The 22,421-nt window shown below is 43.6% G+C and overlaps 1 protein-coding gene across 1 annotated transcript in view; it reads right to left on the bottom strand.

Moving 5' to 3' along the window:
- The window catches only part of CHAF1B (chromatin assembly factor 1, subunit B (p60)), a 42,445-nt gene that overhangs the window by 269 nt on the left and 19,755 nt on the right, over window positions 1-22,421 (bottom strand). The window contains exons 8-13 of the mRNA XM_006862605.1: window positions 21,135-21,204; window positions 20,952-21,043; window positions 13,602-13,743; window positions 12,191-12,604; window positions 11,123-11,217; window positions 7,820-7,841 (exon numbers count right to left, since the gene is read on the bottom strand). Of these exons, the coding sequence (XP_006862667.1) occupies window positions 7,820-7,841; window positions 11,123-11,217; window positions 12,191-12,604; window positions 13,602-13,743; window positions 20,952-21,043; window positions 21,135-21,204 (835 nt within the window). The remainder of the gene's footprint in view (window positions 1-7,819; window positions 7,842-11,122; window positions 11,218-12,190; window positions 12,605-13,601; window positions 13,744-20,951; window positions 21,044-21,134; window positions 21,205-22,421) is intronic.

Genomic DNA, 22,421 nt, shown 5'->3' with positions numbered 1-22,421 from the left:
AAAGACAAATTCAAATGTATTAATTTTTTAAAAAGAATATTGAACTCTCAGTTTAAGAGAAAGTTACATATCTCATTTAATCCTTTAACCACCATATGAAGCAAGTGCTGAACCCCCATTTTACAGACGGGGACATTGAGGCCTAGCGAGGTGAAGTAAAATGTGCAAAGTCATGTTGTTGTTGTTAAGTGCCATCGAGTCGGTTCCGACCCATAGCAACCCTGAACAGGGTTTCTGAGGCTGTAAGTCTTTACAGGAGCAGAAAGCCTCATCTTTCTCCTGCAGAGCAGCTGGTAGTTTCGAACTGCTGACCTTGCGATTCACAGCCCGATTTGTAACCCCTACACTACCAGAGCTCCTTGTGCAAAGTCATACAGTTTAGCAATTGGAACTCTAAGTCCTGCTGTTTTAATCCACCAGGATGCTCTTCCCACTGCCCCTTCACTTTCTACACACACACTGCCATGTGGGTAGGGAGAATCCCACAATCACTTGCCTTACTGATCACCATCAAGGACAACCCACTCACTGCTCCTCCACACCGACTCCTGTGCAGGGAGTCTGAGCTGACAGGGTCACTGCTGAGGACAGGTCACCTGGTCAGCAAGGCAGCATGTCAGACCCATCAGCACTCAGGATTAGGAGACAGCTCAAGTCCAAATGTAGGGGTTTGATGATTTTGTAGAAATCAAAAGGACAGGGCAAAAGCTACACACAGAAATGCCACTGTAACCAACAACCAGGTCTGCTACACTCCTGCTGTTATGTGTCAATCCGGAGGGACTGGTCAGGCTCTGAGTAGGACAGTAATGGGGACAGATGCCAGGGATGAGACATGGGCTCAGGAAAGAGAGGCTTGGGAGAGAGAAAGAGAACAGGCAGGGAGGAGGGGCCATCAGGAGGAGCCACCTGGTGGAGGAGCGATCACTAACCACTGCATGTTGTGAATAATGTTCCAGATAACTGACAGTTACATTGTTGTTGCTGTGATTTGGTGTCAAGCAGGCTGCCCATTTATGAGGACTCCGTGTGGTATAGAATAGAACTGCTCCATGGGGTTGTTGTTGTTTTTACTGTAATATTTACAGAGGAGGATCACCAGACTTTTCTTCCACAGCATCATTGGGTGAGGTCCAGCCACCAAGGTTTAGGTTAGCAGTTGAATTCAAACCGTTTGTACTATCACCACCACCCCCAGGGAATCTAGACTTCTGATGTCTTACAAATGGTCATATCAAGAACAAATGGACATTTTAATATTTTTATTTAGTTTAATAAACATATGTACTGGTTATCAAAAAGGCAAAGTCATTACTGTCAAGTTCATGTTAACTCAGCGTGACCTGAGTAGACACAGTAGAACTGTCCTGGAGGATTTCCAAGGCTGCAAATCCATACAGGTGTACACCGCCTCATCTTTCTCCCACAGAGAAAGCTGATAGGCTTGAACCTCCGACCCTGAACCTCCACACACTTTAACCCCTTTACCACCATGGCTCCTTTTTGTGTGTAACTTCTAGATAGCTTGTGCTTGTAAGGGCACACACAGTGTACATATAGGATCAGCTGATCTGTTACATAGTCTTTGCTCTTATAGTCCTTGATCACCTATCTTCAGCAGTTCATACAGGTCCACCTAATAGTTCCGTCATATGTGGCATGGTGGGCAAACACATACAATGCAGGTAACCTAAAGGTTGGTGATTTGAACCCACTAGCTGCTCACAAGCCAGCTTCCATAAACATTTACAGCCTAAGAAACACTAAGGGGCTGATCTACTGTGTCCCATGGAATCACTATGAGTCAGCATCCACTCAATGGTACCCAACAACAACTTCAGTAACGATGGGATTTAGTAAGTATTTCCAAAGTATTAACAAAAATTCATCATGTTAATAAATTTGATCGTGAAGTTAGAGACTGGCAATATTGCCCCCTAGTGGCATATTCAAGAACTTACTTCTCCATTAGGCATCATGACTCAAGAGTTCCCCTATTCGCGGTTCACAGCCAGGGCCAGGCCTGTGTGGGACTAGCTCTTGGGGTGGCTCCAGTAAACCACAGCGTGATTCTGAAGGGGGGTGACGTTTTCCTTACGATTCAGCCTCTTGGGTAGCTGAATGCAGATGCTCTTCTCGGAATCAGAAAGCTCAAACACATGTTACTCCCCTCAAACCTCTCCCACTGAGTCACCTGCAGAGGTTTTCACACTCATCTGCCTGTAACCACCCCCTCGCCCCATGTGAGGTCTGAGTGAAGCCAGGACTTAAGTTGAGTTTACTTTTAATTCTTTTTTTTTAATTAGATATAACCTTCAAAAAAAATTCTAGTGGCAAAATATATATAACAGTTTGTCATTGTAGCCATTTTTAAGTGTATACGTCAGTAGCATTAATTACTCTCACAATGTTGCACAACCATCAGAGCTACTACCTATTTCCAAAAGTCACCATTACCCCAAACAGAAACTCAATACGCACTAAGCCCCCAATAACCACAAATCCTCTTTCAACCCTCTGTATTAGGCCAAGTGGATCCATACAATATTTATCATTTTACGGCTGGTTACTTCACGAAGCACAACACTTTCTCAAGGTTCACCAGGGGGAGGCATGTATCAGAAGCCCATTGTTTTTCCCGGCTCAGTAATACCCCAGTATATGGGTAGACCACATTTGGTTTATCTATTGTTGCTGGACACTTGGGCTGAGTTGGGTTTTTGAAGCTCCACAGGTAAGCACATGCAGTCAGGCTGGGAGGCACAAGTGCAGATCCAGGTCCATGTACTTGGTGGAAGGAGCAGACAGCAGAGAAGAGAGTGGGTGGGGGTGGGGGGGAGGAGAACTGGAGGGGCTGATACCTCGCTTACCTCATTCCAGGTAATGTCCAAGCATGCATTTCTCCTCCGTCCTGACAACTCTTCAAAAAGGGCAGAAAGGTCCAGAGTTAGTTCAACGACTTGTTGCCATTGAGACCTGTTATGTGACAAGAGTAGACATCAAGTAGTCCTGGACATTCAGAAAGAAGGGTTGGTTTATCAATGGTTGCCAAGCACTGGTCACCACACCCTGAAAGGGTGATTGGTACTCATCGCTTCACACATCGCTCAGGGCCAAAACGTGAATCAAAAATAGCACTTCTGTAAGGGATGCAAGTGAAAGCATTTGCCTCTCCAGGTAGAGCTTATTTGTGGGGCCAAGGTAGGAGAAAGTTGTAGAGGCCAAATTGATGAGAACACCTTATGCCACACCAACACCTAACAGTTCAGCTGCTAATAACAACAAAATAAGCAAACCAAAACCCATTGCCAAGGAGTCCATTCCAACTCATGACAACCTTGTGTCCAAGCAGAACCGGGCCCCAGAGGGTTTGCTCAGCTGTGATCTTGATGGAAGCAGATCACCAGGCCTTTCTTCCATGGTGCTGGTGAACCTTTAGGTTAGCAATCTATCACAAATGACTTGTAACACTCAGGGATCTTAGCCTGAGTCCAGTGGACCAAAACACCCAACCTGCATATAGAATGTATCAGATCCCTGAGTTGAAAATAATATTGTGCTCCTGGAAAAGCTGAACCCCCCAATCTGATACCTCCTGTGTTCTGTTTCAACCTTCTTAAGAAAACCCCCTTGGAGACACACAAGAATGCCCAAACTTGCAGAAGGTGGTTATATGCCATGGAGTCAGTTCCAACTCATAGCAACCCAGTCTATACAGGGTTTCCAAAGGCTCGGGCTGTGAACCGCAAGGTCAGCAGTTCGAAACTACCAGCTGCTCCGCGGGAGAAAGATGAGGCTTTCTACTCCCGTAAAGATTTACACCCTCGGAAACCCTGTACAGGGTCGCTATGAGTCAGTTCCGACTCCACGGCACATAACAACAACAACAACAAAATCTTTACAGGAGCAGAAAGCCTCATCTTTCTCCCACAGAACAGCTGGTAGTTTCCAACTGCTAACCTTGAGGTTCGCAGTCCGATTCGTAACCACTTCGCTACCAGAGCTCCAGATAGTACCCATTTAACCTAATTTCGATGGGTTGATTATCAGAACTCAACTGAAGGAAGATAAAGAAATTTGAAAAAGGAAGCAAATGTAAATTGCTAAAATTTGATGAACTTGACTATACTTACGGATGTAGTAGCTCAAAGAACCAACCGAGAGGGAAGGAGTCTTCACATCAAGTATCAATCTTATCCCCTCTGTACACAGGATTGATAGGGACAGGCAACTCAGACGCTGGCTACCTAAAATGGGGGCAGGGGGCACTTACAAGCACAAAGTGGCTGGCTTACAAGTTTTCAAGAGGGAGTTTAGTTTCAGAGTGTGCAGGGGAAGGTAGAATCCCCACTGAATACTTTTCATCTTGTCTAGTCAGGTCTGGTGAAAGGAGATGGGGATAGGGCTTATTTGATTCAATACTAATTGTTCATACCTAATTACAATTGTCACAACTATAAAGGTAGAAGTTGTGTAACAAAAAGAGGGGAGTAGTTAGTCTTACATTCCAAGAACAGAGGACCTAGGACCATCAAGAGAGAAGAGCATGAGCAAAATGTGGAATCCTATCGAGAGAAGCAGCGACACCAGAGATGGAGGCAGAGATGAGGACATGGAGAGAGAGAGCAGCTGAGGACTCTGGACACATGGAAAGAGAAAGGCTATGTGCTGGCAGCCAGGAGGCTGGCTTCCAGAACGTGCCCTTTGTTTGCTCAAATGATTATATATTCTTGGGAGGTTTTTTCCATACATTAAAAAAAGGGGGGTTTGTTTTGTTTTATTTCTTGATAAAAGAAACAATCTATGATGGTTTGGGGAAGAGGAGGAAATTATATATATGCTGAAAAGTAGACACATATTGACATGGGTGATGGGGCAGAAAATATACAACTGGAGGGAGGTCAGCAGAGGAAAGCAGGGGGTGGCAGGAGACACAGGGAGGTATGCAGTGGTTAAAGTGAATAGAGGTAACTGCTGTTAACTGTTGGTACATGGAGGGGATTGTAAACCATGTCATGAAGCAAAATATATGATTTGTTGAATGTAAAATTGATGATCTGCTCTGTAAACCTTCACTCAACTCACAATAAAAAAGTTTTGTTTTGTTTTGTTTTTTTTTAAAAAAAAAGGCCCCCTTGCTTTATTTCTCATTGTAGCCTATCCTACAACCCAGCCCTCCTAGAAACTCCACTTATCTGTTTCTTCCATCCCAAAAGCAAACACAGTGCCTTGGAGTAGACTCCAACTCAGAGCGACCCTAGCTAGATAGGGTTTCCGAGGCTGTAAAACTTTACGGGAGTAGAAAACCTCACCTTTCCCCTACAGAGAAACTGGTAGGTTTGAACTGCCAACATTGCTGTTAGCAGTTCAGTGCTTATCCTACAGAACCACCAGGGCTTCTATTTCTTCCATGTTGTTATTGTTAAGTGCCGTCAACTCAGTTCTGACTGAGCAATCCTACAGAGAGGCTGGTGGATTTGAACTACCCTTGTGGTAAGTAGTCCAGTGCTTATCCTAAGTGCCACACCAGGACTCCGTAGTCTTCCATGTGGTTAAGTGCGGTCGAGACAGTTCCAACTCATAGTGACTCTTTAAAGGGTTTCCAAGGAGCAGCTGGTGAGTTTGAACCACAGACCTTGAGGTTCAAACTGACCTTGTGGACGAGTGCTTATCCTATAGCACCACACCAGAACTCTCCACAACTAATCCATAAGATTGTATCAGAGTCCTGGTGTGTTGCTGTGGGTTAATGCACTGGACTCAAAAATAGTTTGAACCAAAAGGTCAATAGTTCAAGTTCACCAGCCGCTCCTTGGAACTAATTATGGTGGGAACTGACTCGACAGCAGTTAACAACAATATTATATCACGCCGTCTATTGCTGGTCTCCTTCAAGCAGAACATAGACTGCAAGAGGCAGAGAATTTTATCTTGTTTTGTTCCTGAGTGTGTAGCAACAAATGAACAAATGAACGTTTATGTATTACTTTCCAAATTCTCTCCGCTACCCACTCCCCATCCAACCCCACCCCCAGCCAGAAAAAAAGTTGACAATTGCTTCACGCAAGGTCAGGCCAGTACCAAAAGCCACTCTAGCAGGGACCCTGCTCACTCAGGGAGCAGAGGCTGTAGGCCTGGGGGACACGGTTAAGCACAGGCAGCACCACAGTGCTCTCCAGTGGCCACTGAGGCTCATTACATGAACACAGACCTCCCTTACCTCAGAAAGGGGAAAACATCCTCGGATTGACCTACCAGCAGCTTCCATTAGAGTTCTCCTTCCTGTCCTCTCCCTTCTCTACCTGCCACAACAGGCAAAGTCAAAAGATTTCAGAGCTGAAAGGAGACTTATTCCTTATTACTTCTCTCTCTCTCACACACACACACACATACCAGGTGAGAGACAGCAGAGAATGGAATATAGCAAAATAACACAAAAATGGGAGATCCTCAGAGGATTGGAAGACTTTGGGTTGAGAAAGGGGATGGACCAGTTGACCCCCGGCTCCCTGGCTCTCCCCACATGAAGTACCGAAAGGCAAGGACTGCAGACCTGTCCACATTAGAAATGATTTGTAGGAAGTCAGCGGTACCACTCCTGAGCAGATGTGCTGCTTTCAACAAACAGCACAAGGCAGGGTCGAGGACTGAATGCGACCCTGCTCCTAACCCCCTGTGCTGGTGCCCCCTGCCCCTGCAGCACACTCATGTCTGGTTTCCGCTTTAGAACCAGAGGAGGTAAACACACCCTGCCCCACCCCCACAGCCTCCATCTGTCTTCTCACTGCCAGGTTCCAGGGTTCACATGGTCAGTTGTCCTTCTTCCCCCAGTTCTACTGGGCTGTTGTTGTTAAACAGCACCATCAAGTTGGTTCCGACCCATAGCGATCCTATATAGTTACTATGAGTCGAAACCCACTCCATGGCACTAAACAACAGTAAAAAACCCAGATGGGAGCAGGTGACTTTAGATCATAACCATAAAGTGACATCACCTTGTCTCTCACTGGCCATTTAGTCATTTATTCTCAAGGATGACAATTAACAAGCAGCCCCCCATTTCTACAAATGCACACTCTGCCTCCCACCCCCAATCTATTATTGCTGCCCAAGACAGGTTCGTAAAGCCCAGCCTTGTTTCTCCACTGGAGTCAGACAGGGAAGCTGGCCCACTCCCTGCTCAGTCTCCAGTTGTCCAGTTGTCATTGAGAGAGCACTGGAATCATGGCAACCTCACACATCAGAGCAGACCTGTGCTCCGTAAAGACCTCCAGTAGCACATTGCCAGGCCTTTCTTCCAAGGTACCTCTGGGTGAACTCAAACCTTCCAACCTTTCAGTCAGCAGCCGTGTTTACTACTATTCAAAACGGAGACTTTGTCATTTTCATTTTAAATATAACCTGGCATTCACAATATTACAAGTATGTATGTATTCACCTTCCAATTATATCTACATTGTAAATTACTTCCAGTCTGCCATCCTCCCTTCTCAAGGGGGGCAAAGTCTTTGTGGCTTTCTAGGTTCAGGGTTAGGCAGTAGTTGATGCTTCTTTCCAGTTACGGGCCCCGGTACTGCCAACTTAGAATGCGTTCTTCCATTCTTCACCTGGGTCATAGCAGAGACTTACCTGATAGAGAGCCCCTTACTTACAGGACGCTGGACAGCAAGCATTACTAGGGCCAGGTGGCACATCCCTCCTCCATGGAGCTCCAATGCAGCTGTCAGAGAACCTTGCTCCACATCCCCCATGAGCTCCCTCAGCTAAAGGCTCCAGATGTGTGTAGCTGCCTCACTGGGCCACCAACATCACATCTTACCCCATAATTCCTGTTTTCACTCCTAATAGAAAAAGACAAAATGCTATCCCAGGGGCCCAAGAAAGCAAAAGCCGAGACAAATTGCTATGTAAAGTTACTTTTTTTTTTTTGCTTTTTTTCTTTGAAAAATCTATTTTAAAAGTTAAACTACTAGGATACAACATTGTATCTCAAGTATAATCTCAACTCTCTCAAAAATAATAATAATGCAAAGAAAATGTCAAAATATTAACCAGTTACTTTTAGGCAACTCTCCATCTCTCAACCTGTTTTTAATTCATTGTGGTTCACTAACTTTCTAGGATGAACACTGTTACCCTTAGATTCAGAAAATTATAACCTCAAAAATTACCAATTAGAAGTGGACCATCACTTCAAACATTATAAAATTGAACAGAATAAGCCTCAAATTATTTTTCACCTCTTCCCAATTTCAACTTTAGAAAGGGTACATAGTGGAATCGGGCTGTGAACCTTAAAGTCAGCAGTTCGAAACTACCAGTTATTCCGTGGAGAAAGATGAGGCTTTCTGCTCCCATAAAGATTTACAGCCTCGGAAACCCTGTACAGGGGGGTCGTTATGAGTCAGAACCAACTCCACAACACATAACCACCACCACCACTCATAAAGTGTCTATAGCTATCTGTTGTTGTTATTAAGTGCCACTGAGTTGGTTTTAATTCATAGAAAACTGTATAGGGTTTCCTATACTGAGGAGTGGCTAGTGGGTTTGAACTACCGACCTTGCAGTTTGCATTTCAGTGCTTATCCTACAGTGACACAGGAGGAATTCCACATAAGTATTTCAACAGAGGATTAACTACTGATGTTCTCACTAAATAATACTGAAATGCTAGTTTAACAAGCTCATCAAAAAGATGGTTCAAAAAGATGGTTTAGACTATTCAAATGTTCACATCCCCAAAATGAAAATAAATTTAGCTGACTAGAGACTAATGGGTAAATCTATTTTCCTATGAAAGGATTTTAAATGTCCCATCTAAACACAGCCACTTCCCCAATCCCTCCTGTCCATCCTGATGAGCAGTTAGAAACCCTGCCCTTTTATGATGTCCTTGATGTTCTCATCAAGTCCACAAGTTTAGTTCAAAGCAGTATTTACCGATTTTAAGAGAAGTTTTTTATTTTTGCTCTGACACATCAACAAGTTAGAGAAAGATGCATTTCCAGGGATTTTTTTGCCAGGTGGAAGGAGAGATTACACACGTTCAGCTAAGACTTTGCCTGGCAGAGACAAACTGTCCTCAAGAAGATAATTATCCCAATAGCCTATGTGTCAAAGTCAATGGGAAGTTGTTTTCTTTGCCTGGCTACGCACCACCACCTGAAAATGAGATTGAATGAAAGTGTCCTGGACACCCCCTGAATATTACAGCTTTAAGTTAGGTTATCTTCAGCTGTACCAAACCAGATCTCCATTTATTGCACATCAGACATAAGAAAAAAATTCCTTCATATCTTTGTATTTTGTAAGACAGCTCACATCCACCATGTTAGTACAGAGATTACAAATGAAAGCTATTAGAAGAAACTCTGATCATTCCAGAGCACTCATTATAACAAAAAACTTACTGAAGAAGTAAAAAAAAAACAAAATGGTATACTGAACACCAATGTTGACTGCAGCATTATTAGGCACAGCCAAAAGAAGTGAACAGCCTAAAGGGCCATCACAAGGTGAATAGATAAACAAAGCGCAGTATATGTACCATAAAATCGTCCTCAGCCTTCGAGAGAAATGAAATCCTGATGTACACTACAACATGGATGAACCTTGAAAACATGCTGAGTGAAGTAAGTCAGTCACAAAAGGGCAGCTCTTGTATGGCCCCACTGATAGGAAATAGGCAAATGTCTAGAGAGCAAATCTTATTAGTGGCCGCAGGGATGGGAGGGAAACAGAGACTGATGTTCCAGGGGACACTGAGCTTCTTCTAAGGGGGATAGGAATCTGGAACCGACAGTGGTGAAGGTCGCATAACACGACAAGCATCATCAGTGTCCCTGAGTGGTACAGGTACAGACTACTGTACCGGACTATCTGTTACATATGTTTGGCCACAATAAAAACTATGTATGCTGAATACAATAGGCAAACGTATTTCTGGCAGAAAATCAGTACGTGTGTATTTTCTATTACAGGAACCAATTCACAAGCTCCAGTGTGCCACTAGTCCCAGTGTCTTCAGTACAGCCTCTCTGAGCATGTGGGCAGGGGGGTGGGGGGTGTCCCAGACTGATCAGAGGTCAGGTCTCATCAAGGATCCAAAACTGGGGTACTGTCATTGATTTCCCCAAGCCTGGGATGTTTTGGTTTTGGTTCACAGCACTGAGGGTCTCCAGGTATCTCTGAAACAAAGAAACAAAGTTTGCGAATAAATACTTTCAATTCAGAGCTGAGCTTTACAAAATAAATTTAGTGCGATGATAAGGAACCCAACTGTTGACAAGTTCCTATGTTGATTCAAGGGGAAAGACTGATGCCAGTGGGTCCTAAAATGGAGGGAGTGATTTTGCACCCCAAGGACATCTAGCAATGTCTGGAGGCATTTTAGGTTGTCAGGAATGCTGCTATAAATCCTATAATGTACAGCACACAGCCCCTGTAACAATGAATTATCCAGTCCAATGTCAACAGTGATGGTGGTAGGGATTGTACGTAGCCAAGTCAATTCCAACTTAGAGACCCCCGCATAGTATTTCTGAGACTGTCCATCTTTAGGGGAGGGAGCAGAAAATCCCATCTTTCTCCCACAGAACTGCTGGCAGAATCGAACTGTTGACGACCTTGCAGTTAGCAGCCCTTCACGTAACCCACTATGCAACCAGGGCTCCTTGATGTCAATAGTTCTGAGGCTGAGAAACCTGGATCCAAACTTGTCCATCTCCTGAACCCACTCACACGCCATCTCAGTGATTGCTTCCACTCATGGAAGGCTCTCCCCACTGAGACACAAACAGGCAGGCGTTCAGTCTCGGTGAAGGCTCTCATAGCATGTGCCCTTGTGTCTCAGAACTCACTTGAAATCAGGTGGGATTAATTTCCAAACCAACCAAAGAGAAGATACTTTAACAAGTAAAACTATTAACAGTTGGGCTCCTTATTACTTGTCATCATCATCATTTTTGTTAAGAGCTGTTGAGTCGGTTCTGACTCACAGCAACCCTATATAGGGTTTCCAAGGAGCAGCTGGTGAGTTTGAACTGCCAACCTTGTGGCTCAAACTGACCTTGCAGTCCAGAGCTTTATCCCACAGCGCCACACCAGGACTGTTACTTACCTGATTGCATTTCTTCTGTGGAAGGGGTGGAAATGGCACTGGCAGGAGCAGAATTGGATGTAGTATCTGTCTTTAAGGGCATTAAGTTAATTCTCCTGATTTAAAAAAAAAAGAGAAGAAAAATTAGTGTCAGAACTATCTCTGTGTGATACCGAATTTCAAGCTATCGAAGGAAATATTTAAAAATTTCAGTTGATCATCAGGCACGGCATTAAATAGAACTCTGAAGTGTCTACTTATTTGTTGTTGTTGTGAAGTGCCATCGAGTCGGTTCTGACCCATAGCGACCCTGTATAGGGTTTCCAAGGAGCAGCTGGTGAGCCTGAACCGCCAACCTTGCGGTTCAAATGGCTTTGCAGTCCAGTGCATTAACCCGCAGCGCCACACCAGGACTCCACACCTACTTATTTAGTAACTATGAATTATGTTTATACACTGATTTAAACAATCACATGTACCATGGTCAATTTAAACCCTAAATGGCTTCAAAGCCTGTTTTACTATCGCCAACACTGTGTTGAGTGCCCTCCTAGAAGAGACATACAAGACTATCAGACATGGTTTCTGCATTTGGAAAGCTCAAAAATACTGATCATTCTTTTATAGCAGAGTTTTGCATCCAGCTCTTTTCAACAACCAGGACATGCCTTGTGTCCTTGAGGGGTGCGTGCGCTAACAGGGAGGACAGCACCTGATCCATAATGAGACAGAGAGAGGCCGGGAGAAAAGGAGGCAGACAGCACCAAGGGAGAAGTCAGACAGCGTCTCCCAGACAAGGGTAAAGGTACAACGGCCTCAGCAGGCAGGCTATGCACTGGGCTGGAGACCGAGGCACCCAGGAAGCAGGGGACTAAGAGGCAATGGCATGGCCTCAGGGTGCAGCCCACTCACAGAAGGAGTTTACCCTTGACCAATGGTGGGCTCTATACCAGAAAGAGGCACTCTCAGATTTGATGGGAAGGACTCTCTCTGGCACCAGTATGAATATGTCCTGTATGGAATCTCACTTCTCACCTGTGGGGGGGCTTCGGTTTTTACTTAGTTTCTTGTTGTGTCAGCAGTTCTTACCGGGGGGCTGTCTTGCTCCAGGCCTGCAGCGTGTTCAGTGTGACCCTGCGGGAGGGTTGAGCTTTCATGCCAGCACCGCTGGGCTGCGGGGTCTTCTTCTCCTCTGCAGACCCAGGAGTCGTTGAGGGCGTGTCCTTGACCGCTGGTGGGGCTGGAGACAGCTTGGCCTGAGGAGGGGTGGTGCTGGGACTGCTGGGGTCCTGGGTTCGGCTGGTGGGGGTTCCCTCAACCGATCGGGGTCCTGGAGAAGACCCTTGGTGTATCTGACTCTTAGTTTTCTTTGCTGTGTCTGGAGTTCTCAGGCTCAAAACTGGTTTCTCTTTCAAAGGTATTCCAAGTTCATCCTTCTCAAATGTCACAAATGAGCAATAACCGTCCGTGGAAGAAATGGCCAGGAAGGCTCCATCGCTGGACCTTGTTCCCCAAGACAGAAGAAAGACGTTAGACACGTGAACAAGGCCTACATACCACACGGCATAGCATCACCAAGAAACTCATACAAAAATCACAAGCCTGATGGCAAAAACTGGGGAAGAACCATTAACTCAAAGGCTCGTGTGAACTCCCTAGTCACACACATTCCTTTCCCAGCCCCGTCTCAGTTCTCTACATCACTAAAGTACACCTTAGCTGGTATCAGAGTTCACCGGAGTAAAGGTAAGATGGTCTGTTCTTCAGGGTCTCCAGAAAGGGAGTTAGAAAGAGCAAGCCATAGACTGAGTGGTCAGACCTCTCGGCTAATGTTTGGGCTGGACACAAGTCAACCAAGGAGACCAAATCAGGGAACCAAGAGGTGGCTCAGGGCGGACAGCAGGAATGGCCTCCTCAGGACAGTCCTGGTGCTCCTGTGGTTCTTCCTGTCAGGGCAGCATGGCCTTGCAGGTGTGGGCTTTCTCCCGAGGAGGCAGTTCTGCTGGGCCTGCTGATTCTCCAAACAACCGGGGAGCCATGAGCCATCCCTCAGTTTACTGATATCTTTAGATGAATGCCATAGGGAAAATCTAAACCCACCGCTGTCAAAAACAGGAAGCAAATATTACGGGAAACTATTTCCATTTTGTGCTGACTCCTTTAAAAAAAAATTGGTAAATAAGGGCCATCTTTAGTGATAAAAGACACTCTACCCCAGGGGTCTGTTCTCAACTACCATGCTTATATTTTCTCTAGTCACCTGCCTCCATCACTGGCTTGTTAGCTGATTTTTGGTTTGGTCTTGACTCTTGGCAACCCTACACACAACATGATCAGACTGCTGTGCTCCACAGAGCTCTCACTGGCTGATTTCCACAAGGAGATCACCGGATCTTTCTTCCTTGTCTGTCTTTTTCTGGCAGCTCCGCAGAAACCTGTTCGGCATCACAGCAACATACAAGCCCCTGCCAACAGGCAGGTGGTATCGCCAGCTACTCACCAGGAAATATCACTCAGCGTGTGATAATGTATGTTAGACACGTAGCCAAAAGGGAAGGACTGCTGGGTGTCATAGAAAAGCACGGAGTCTTCCGAGGCCACAGCAAACACCACACGGTAGGGCAGGGTCATCAGGTCCTGGCCTGGCTCTTGGGACAGCTTGTCTGCAGGAAGGGACAAAAGGGGACAAAGGAAGGAAAAGTGGAACCAAATTCCCAGAGAAAACAAATCCCTTCCAAACTGCCATCTCCTGGGGGACATAAGTGACGTCATTTTACTGAAAACAAACCTGTTTGATGCTTTACCAAAGATATTTTAAATTTTGTTACTTATCTATCTAAGGAGCTCTGGTAGCGAAGTGGTTACTAATCGGGCTGCGAACCTTAAGGTCAGCAGTTTGAAACTGCCAGTTGTTCCGTGAGAGAAAGATGAGGCTTTCTGCTCCCGTAAAGATTTACAGCCTCGGACCTTTTACAGGGTCTTTATGGGTCAGAACTGACTCCACGGCACGTAACAACAATAACACGTATTTATCTATTGATATACACATACAAATATATAACTAACAATTACGTAGGACCACAGAGGACTGGGTGTCATGAATCAAGAACCATGAGTACCTGAGGTACAAAAAAGAGATCATGAAAAAGTGAAAAAGACATGTGAACCTCATTAAGAAAAATGAGGGTTACTTATAAAACAGAAACATTTTATGTCTTCATTCTCTGCTGAGTTAATTATATTCATTCACATAAAGGATTCCAAGGTTCAAAACAGCATCTGCTTCCAGCCATGAAGTACTGGATTTACTTTCCCACAAGAAACAACTAAAGAATCAACAAAATATATGAAACCACAGTTTTTTAAGTCACTGCCAATCAAAAAGGACAAACAACCATTTGACCTAGCTTGGATAGCTTGATGATCAAAATTCGACTACCCGAAGATAAATTTGACATAGGAGCAAGTATAAATTGCTACAACTTGATGAACTTGACTATATCTTCTAGATGTAATAGCACAAAATACCAAGCGAGAGGGAAGGAGTCTTCAAATCAAGGATCAAGCCTATCCCCTCAGTATATAGGGTTGATAGGGATAGGCAGCTCAGACACTGACTACCTAAAAAGGGGGAGTGCTATAAAGGCATGAAGTGGCTGGCTTACAAGTTTCCAAGAGGAGGTTAGTTTCAGAGTAAATGGGGTAAGGTAGAATCCCCACTGAACAGTTTCCATCTTGTCTAGACGGGTCAGGTGAAAGGAGATGGGAATAGGATTCTGTCAATCTAATAATGAGTTGATTTAATTGTTATCATGACTAATTATGATCGTCACAATTGTAAAGGTAGAAGATGTGTAACAAAAAGGGGGGTAGTGGTTGATCTTGCATTCCAGGAACAGAGGGCCCCGGCACCAGCAAGAGAGAAGAGCATAGGCAGAATGTGGGATCCTAACAAGAGAAACAGCAACACCAAGAGTCGGAGGCAGAGGTGATGGCAAGGAGAGAGAGAACATCTGAGGACTCTAGACTCATGGAAAGAGAAAGGCTGTGTGCTGGCGGGCAGGGAGCCAGCTTGCAAAATGTGCCCTTTAGTTGTTTAAACAACTATATATTCCTACGTGGGTTTGTGTGTGTGTACATCAAAAAAGCGGATTGTAATCATTACAGTAAAACAAGTTGTGTTTGGTTGAATGGGTAAGTGGGACAGAGGTTGAATACATGGTCTGCCATGTATTACTCAACTCACAATAAAAACTTTTTTTCAAAAAAGGACAAACAACCCTGAGAACTGGGACACAGATGAGACAAGTCCTCCAAGTACCTCAACTTACTGGCCAGAGAGTGTCCAGCATACAGGGATGCCAGAGCTAGGAGGGCCAAGGCAGCTGGCATTCAGATGACGCAGTACCAGGGAGCTAGAGAGAGTAAGACACCTACAGAATCCCTCTCGACTCTTACAGTGTATGTATGTGAGGGAAATTCTTGACAATGGGGAAAGAATGACTAGAAAGAAACAGAATAATCCTTGACGCTCACACAGAACCAGGGACAGTGTATGTTCCAAACAACAGGACTGGAAAACCTCATAGTTAAATGGATACTCATCAGAGTACTCAAAGCATTTTGCTGCAGTAGTGAGGATTACAGCCCCACACTAATGCTGCTGTTACCTCACTTAAGACCCAAAAGAATCACAATGTTTCTGATAGAACAGGGATGCAGGAAAGGAGGAACAGATCCAACACCCTTCACCCCTATCGCCCTGATAACCATCAGCAACCACAGGTAGAAGATAACTAAATAAGGAGACAAAAAGAAGAAAAGTCTATGAACTATGAGAATGTCAGAGATGGACATTTTAAATCTATCTCGTGGGCTTTCAGAAATGGACTCGCCTCTCAAGTGTACTTTCACTTTATATTAAACCTGCTTTCTCGCACTCCTGTTGTCTTACGTCCCTGACACCTCACACAAATCTGCATCTCCTTGCTACAAGTCTAGGAGAATTCCCGTGGCACATTCAGTAACATTTCCAAGTCATTAGCTGCATCCCAGATTATAGTTTAAAAATATCAAGGGCTTCAAAGAGTTAGTGGGAAATTTCCATTATCTTTTCATTCCACTTTTCCACAAACTCTTTGAAGCCCCTTGTATTCTTTTCTTCTTAAGTTTTTATTGTGAATTGAGTGATAGTTTACATGGGAGAATATCAGCTTTACACTCATTCTATTGTATTTCATTTCATTGCAATGATTACAATCCCCTCCATGCATTATCATTCAACAGTATTTGCTACTATTTCCTCTGGATTTTTGGGGGGTTTTTTTGATGTACACCAAAACACTCATGAATATGCAATCATTCAAACACCCAAAGAGCATACCCTGCAAGCCTGCCCTACTGTTACTGAATTCTGTATTCAAGATGCAAGAGGAAAGGCTGAGCTTGTTAAGTAGAGACAAAGGATATGAAAATTGATATGTATTCAAATCAAACTTGTATATGGAAACTGCAATGCTAGAGATGAAAAATCCATCGAATGGGATTATGTGCATATTATACCAAAGAAAAGATGAGTGAACTAGAAGCACAGCAATAGATAGTATCCAAATTAAAACAATGAGAAAAGCCTTTTAAAAGTATACAGAAGATGAAATTAGTCAGTTACAAAAGGAGAAATACTGCATACATAGAACCATTATTGTAAAAGATTAAGATAAAGAACCCACCCTAAAAGGGGAAAAAAAAATCTTTGCTGATCCCTGGCATGTATGGAGTAGGGTGAGGGGAGGGAGGGGTAGGTGGAGCACAAGGTAGGGAACAGACACAGGACAGCTTGGATGCTGGTGTGGAGGGGGGAGACAATACACAAGAAGGGGGAAGAGAATGGAAAAACAAGGTGGACGGGAGAACAGTTAGGCAGGTTTCCATGGGCTAAGTGGGACAGAGGTAAATAATGATGCATGTACAACCTTGGAACAGCAGGGCTCTGGGATACAGGGACTGAAGCATGGTTTGAATGGATAAAAGAGGAAAAATAATAAGATGCTTGACTGTCTTTTGACACTTGAGGGGGAAAGAAAGAAATAGCCAGAAATATCACCATAGAAAGCTTGTAAATCCATCTTCAGCCTTTAATTGACTGGAATACCTAAACTGGGGCTAGAACTTGCCCAGTGAAAGAGGCTTCCAGCGGAGCCTCTGTATTACATAAGACCATATGTAGAATCCTGAACACCATTCAGAATCTTCTGAGGTGGGTTATTTCCACTTGAAAGGACAAGCAGACCAGGCTGGAGTGGCTGGAAGAACAGAAGATATTTCTTGAAAGACCGGCAATAATAATCAAAAACAGTAACGGCAGTCCGACTGACTACTACAAGAACAAGCAAGTTGTTCACCCAAGAGCCATAAAGGCAAGTGGTTGGGTTTCCTCAGAGCAAACCCCCTTCCAACACTAAGACTCAAGGGGAATACACAAGCAAACATGTGGTCTGGCTGGTGACCAAAATGGTCACCGACAAGGAAAAGTTGGGGAAAAACATAAATGAAGTTGTGAGTTAAGTCCGACCACGTTCAATAGACTCCTGTCAACCTGGGTGGAGACCTGGATAGCCAGCAGTGTGCCATGACCTGGGGACTCTTGGGCCCAGAGACAGTGACATAGCCACAGAGGACTATAGTGGAGAGTGAAGCGTCCAGCTGATATGAAGTGAGGAGAGATGCACAAGAACACCCATACTTGCAGACAGTACCCACTTGACCTGGCTTCAGTGGCCAGATGATCAGAACTCAACTAGAAGAAAAAAGAAGAGGAAAAAAAGAGTAATCTGCTACAATTTGATGAACATGACCAATACTTAAGGATGTAGTAGATCCAAAGAGGAACAAATCTTTACAGCGAGGATCATTCCCCTTCAGTACACAGAGTTGACAGGGATGGGCAACTTAGTCACTGGCTACCCAAAATGGGTATGCTACAAAGGCAAGAAATGACGGGCTTACAAGCTTTCAAGAGGGAACCAAGTTCCAGAGGGTGCAGGGGAAGGTAGACTCTCCACTGAGTGGTTTCCAACCTGATGGCGAGGGTCATGCCATCAAGGAACGGAATGGCGTGAGACCCTGCGCATGAAAAGCTCATTGTTTTAGCAAAGCAACAATGAGTGTCTCCTTGGTTGGCAAAGCCACAAAGAGAACCTCATGCAAAGGCCCCCGTAGTTCTTGTTTTCTGTTTATGAATGGTTCATTTTTTATTTAATTAATGGGAACTTTTTCTATAATCATATTAAAGAATAAAATTACATTTAGATACTTTCACACCATAGTCAATCACGTATAGTTATAAAGATTGCTTTTTACAGCAACAATAGTTTCACCACTAGGAAAAACCACACCAGCTAAAGTACTGCCAGGTCAAGTTTAAGATTACAATTAACATCCTCTATAGTTTTAGCTTGAGACAATAAGACCTTTAGAAATTAACTGAACCATGATCCAGGGTTGTGGGAACACATAGGAACATAAGTAAAAATTTAACTAGATGTTTTGGATACAGAAATTATTAGTATTAGGGAAGTTGTTTCATTTAACTATAAAACTTTAGGTACTTTTTACACTCTTGTTTTTAAAGCAATTATGAGTAACTAATATGTAGGGTTGGTTTCGGGAAAAATATTTTGCCTGTGAGTTGTAATTAATGAATCTATAGAAAATAATAGGTGAGGGTAGAAGTAGGAGTTAAGATTTAGAATCATGTTTTAAAGTTAACCTGACATTTTAAGGAAGATTGGAGAAGAACAAAGTCACTTACGAAAAACAGATGTTATCGAGGTAACTAAGGAGTATAAGGAAGCAGTATGTGAAATGATCAAGGAAAATATTTTGATGTTCTTTGATGTAACTAGGAGATTCATGAATCAAAAGTAAATGTAATGACAGCATAGATTATACTTTAAAGAAATTAATTACTATGAGATCATGGTGTATTGTAATGGTATATAAGAAACTGAAAAAATTGAGTAAGAAAAAAAAAGAAGCAAGATTCAACACAACCCAGTGACTCCATGTGATTCCTTTCGCCAACTCCACATCCCCCTTCGAGAGTCCCCTAATAAGTTTGTCAGGGCTGGTCCCCAACAGGTAGACTCTCCACTGAGTGGTTTCCAATCTGTCTGGATGGGGATGATGAAAGAAGATAGGGATAAGACTCTTGTGGTACAATAGTAAATAACTGCTATCAGGACTGACTTGCAAATGTAAAGGTAGACGTTTTGTAACAAAAGGAGCGGAGTTGTTGACTTTGCAGTCCAGGAGCGGAGGTCCCTGGGACCATCAAGGGCGAAGAGCAGAGTGTGGGACCCTACCCAAAGAACCAGTGACGCCAGAGATGGAGGCAGAGACAATGACGTGGAGAGATGGAGCAGCTGGATACGCTGGACTCAGGAAGGGGGAGAGGTTGTGTGCTGGCAGCCGGGGGGCAGGCTTGCAGGCTTGCATCAAACAACCCTTTGGTTGTTTGATGATGCATAGAAGGGATTGTAATCATTGCAATTAAATGAACTGCAACAGTATGAATGTAAAGCTGGTAGTCTCCCATGTAAACTATCACAAAATTCACAATAAAAACTTAAAAAAAAGTACACAGAAGTTCAGTGAGCTGTAGGATAATTCAAGTGGCCTGATAAATATCTATCTGGGGAGTCCTGGAGTGGCGCTGTGGGTTAATGTGCCAGACTGCAAAGTTGGTTTGAAGCAAAGGTCAATGGTTCAAGCTCACCAGGCACTCCTTCGAAACCCTATACAGGGTCGACATGGATTGGAACCGACTCGACAGCACCTAACAACAATATATATGTAGGACTCCAGGTGCGGCACTGTAGGATAAGCACTGGGCTTGGAACCACAGGTTGGCAATTCAAACCCTCAGCTGCTCTTAAGAAACCCTATACAGGTTGCTGAGTAAGTGCCAACTCAATGGCACTTAACAACAATATAATTATAACTGGGAGTCCCTGAAGAAAGAGTTTTGTTGTTGTTGTTAAGTGCCGTCGAGTCGATTCCGACCCATAGCAACCCTGTATGGGGTTTCCAAGGAGCAGCTGGTGCGCTTGAATCGACAACCTTGCAGTTCAAATGGCTTTGCAGTCTGGCGCATTAACCCACAGTGCCAGTAGAAATGACCAAAAAAAATCCAAATCTGGTAAGAACGATAAACTCATAGACCTAAGAAGCTCAGCAAACTGCAAGCACATCAAACATGAAGACTACACCAAAAGCATATCGTAATCAGACTGCTTAACGTCACTGATCAAGAAAGAATCTTAAAAGCAACCAGAGGAAAATCAACAAACCCAATTCATGCACAAATCTATTAAACCAAAAACTGACAGCAAATGACATTCAACTTGGCTTTAGAAAAACAAAACCAGTACTTTTATTCCATTAAAGTGTATTCTGTATAAGGCAGAAAAAAATTGACATGTTTTAATATCATCAGTCTTGGTTCCAGATTTTGAGAGTGACTCATAACAACCCTGCATAGGGCTTCCAAGGCTATAAATCTTTGTGAGAGCAGAAAGCCTCATCTCCCTCTTGAGGAGCAAACCACTGACCTTCTGGTTCGCAGTCCAATGCTTACCCTACAGAGTGACTAAAGGGAACCAAATCTAGGTATTCACCATTTCCCATAAGAATCTAAGCCACCTACCCCTAGCACCACCACCCGCCTCCCCCGCGCCAGCCCCACGACCACACACACACACACACACACACACACACACACACACACACACGCTAGGGTGACCTGTCTCAGAACGAAAACATCAAAGCATGACCATGATTTTAAAGGTACCTGTTTCTGCTATCGGTCTTAATTCAAAGTACACGGGGCAGCAGCGGACAGCAAGTGTTGCTTTTCCAGGACATGGAAGATGAGCAATAGGCCTATAAGGAAAACCAGAATTTTATAAAAAGACACTGTTATGCTGCAAAAGCAAAAAGGGTAAATGTCTGAAATATTTCCTCAGCTGCATACCTTTTAAGATTTCTCCTGGAGAAAACATAAGTTGTATTTGTTACATTTTCACCAGACTCCACACATCCAGCTGGGGAAACAGGAAAAGGGAGCAACAGAAAAGAAAGTCAACAAAAACTCATGAGCATTCCATTTTGGTTTGTAAACTCTTTTTCTGTAAAGATGTATTCTCTAAACAACTTGTTTGTGCCCAAGAACAAATAGAAATCCACTCTCTGGCTTCACCACCTTACTTTAGGTTACCTACCTGTCGTCTCCATCTTAGGCCTTAGAAGCCCTCCCACTCTGCAGTTCTAGTTCCAGTTCCAGCTCTGGGCAGGAAGGACTGTCAACAGCAGGCAGTTCTGGGTATGGAAGAGCTTAGGCCTAAAATTCCCAGACTCCTGGTTTCCGATCCTGTTTTCCATCCAAAGTTTGAGACTCAGGCCTTTTGCCATCTGCCTGATTGAGCTATGAGACAGCAAGGAAATCTAGCCCTCTGCTGACATCCCAGCCCCTGCAGAACATTTTGCTCCAGGAACAGCCCACTTGTAAGAGCTATTCTACATTCACACCAGGAAGGACTTCAAACCAGGGCAGACCCTGTCATGAGAATGATGCTTAGACACAGATACCCTTGGAAACATCTCCCTGTTATAAACATCTCCCTGTCTTATGATACTATTGCTTTATACATATATACACATCTGCAACTTTACATGTTACTGTTCCATATTCTCATATACTAGAGAGAGTTTTAAGAGTTCTTTTTTCAAAACTATTATTTTTCTGTATAGTTACCTTCTCATTTCACAACATCCTTCCAAACTCAGGTAATCCATTTTAGTCACTCACTATATGTCATTTCTATATTTCCTCCATGCTTATATAATCATTACTAATTTATATTAATCATATATATATACATAGTGGGGTTTTTTAATCCAATTGCTTTTTGGCTCTTTCTTTTTGGATGTGTGCATTTATTGCAATAAACTGTCCTCTTTGGGACTGCTTTTGCCATGTCCCAAAGATTTTGGTATGTTGTTTTCATTCTCCTTTGTTTCTAGGCATTTTGTGAATTTACCTTTTATTTGTTTTATCACCCAGAACAAATAAAAAGTGAAGAGGACTTGAAACATTTACTTATGACGATCAAAGAGCACAGCCTTTGGTATGGATTGCATCTCAATGTCAAGAAAACAAAACACTCACCACTGGACCAATAAATAACATTCTTATCAATGGAGAAAAGATTGTGTGAAGTTGTCAAGGACTTCATTCTTCTTGGATCAACTATCAACACTC

The sequence above is a fragment of the Chrysochloris asiatica genome, unplaced genomic scaffold, assembly GCF_000296735.1.
Source record: "Chrysochloris asiatica unplaced genomic scaffold, ChrAsi1.0 scaffold00049, whole genome shotgun sequence".
In the NCBI taxonomy this organism is placed as follows: domain Eukaryota; kingdom Metazoa; phylum Chordata; class Mammalia; order Afrosoricida; family Chrysochloridae; genus Chrysochloris; species Chrysochloris asiatica.
The sequence above is the reverse complement of the archived record's forward strand: the minus strand, read 5'-3'. Positions and strand labels throughout refer to the sequence as shown.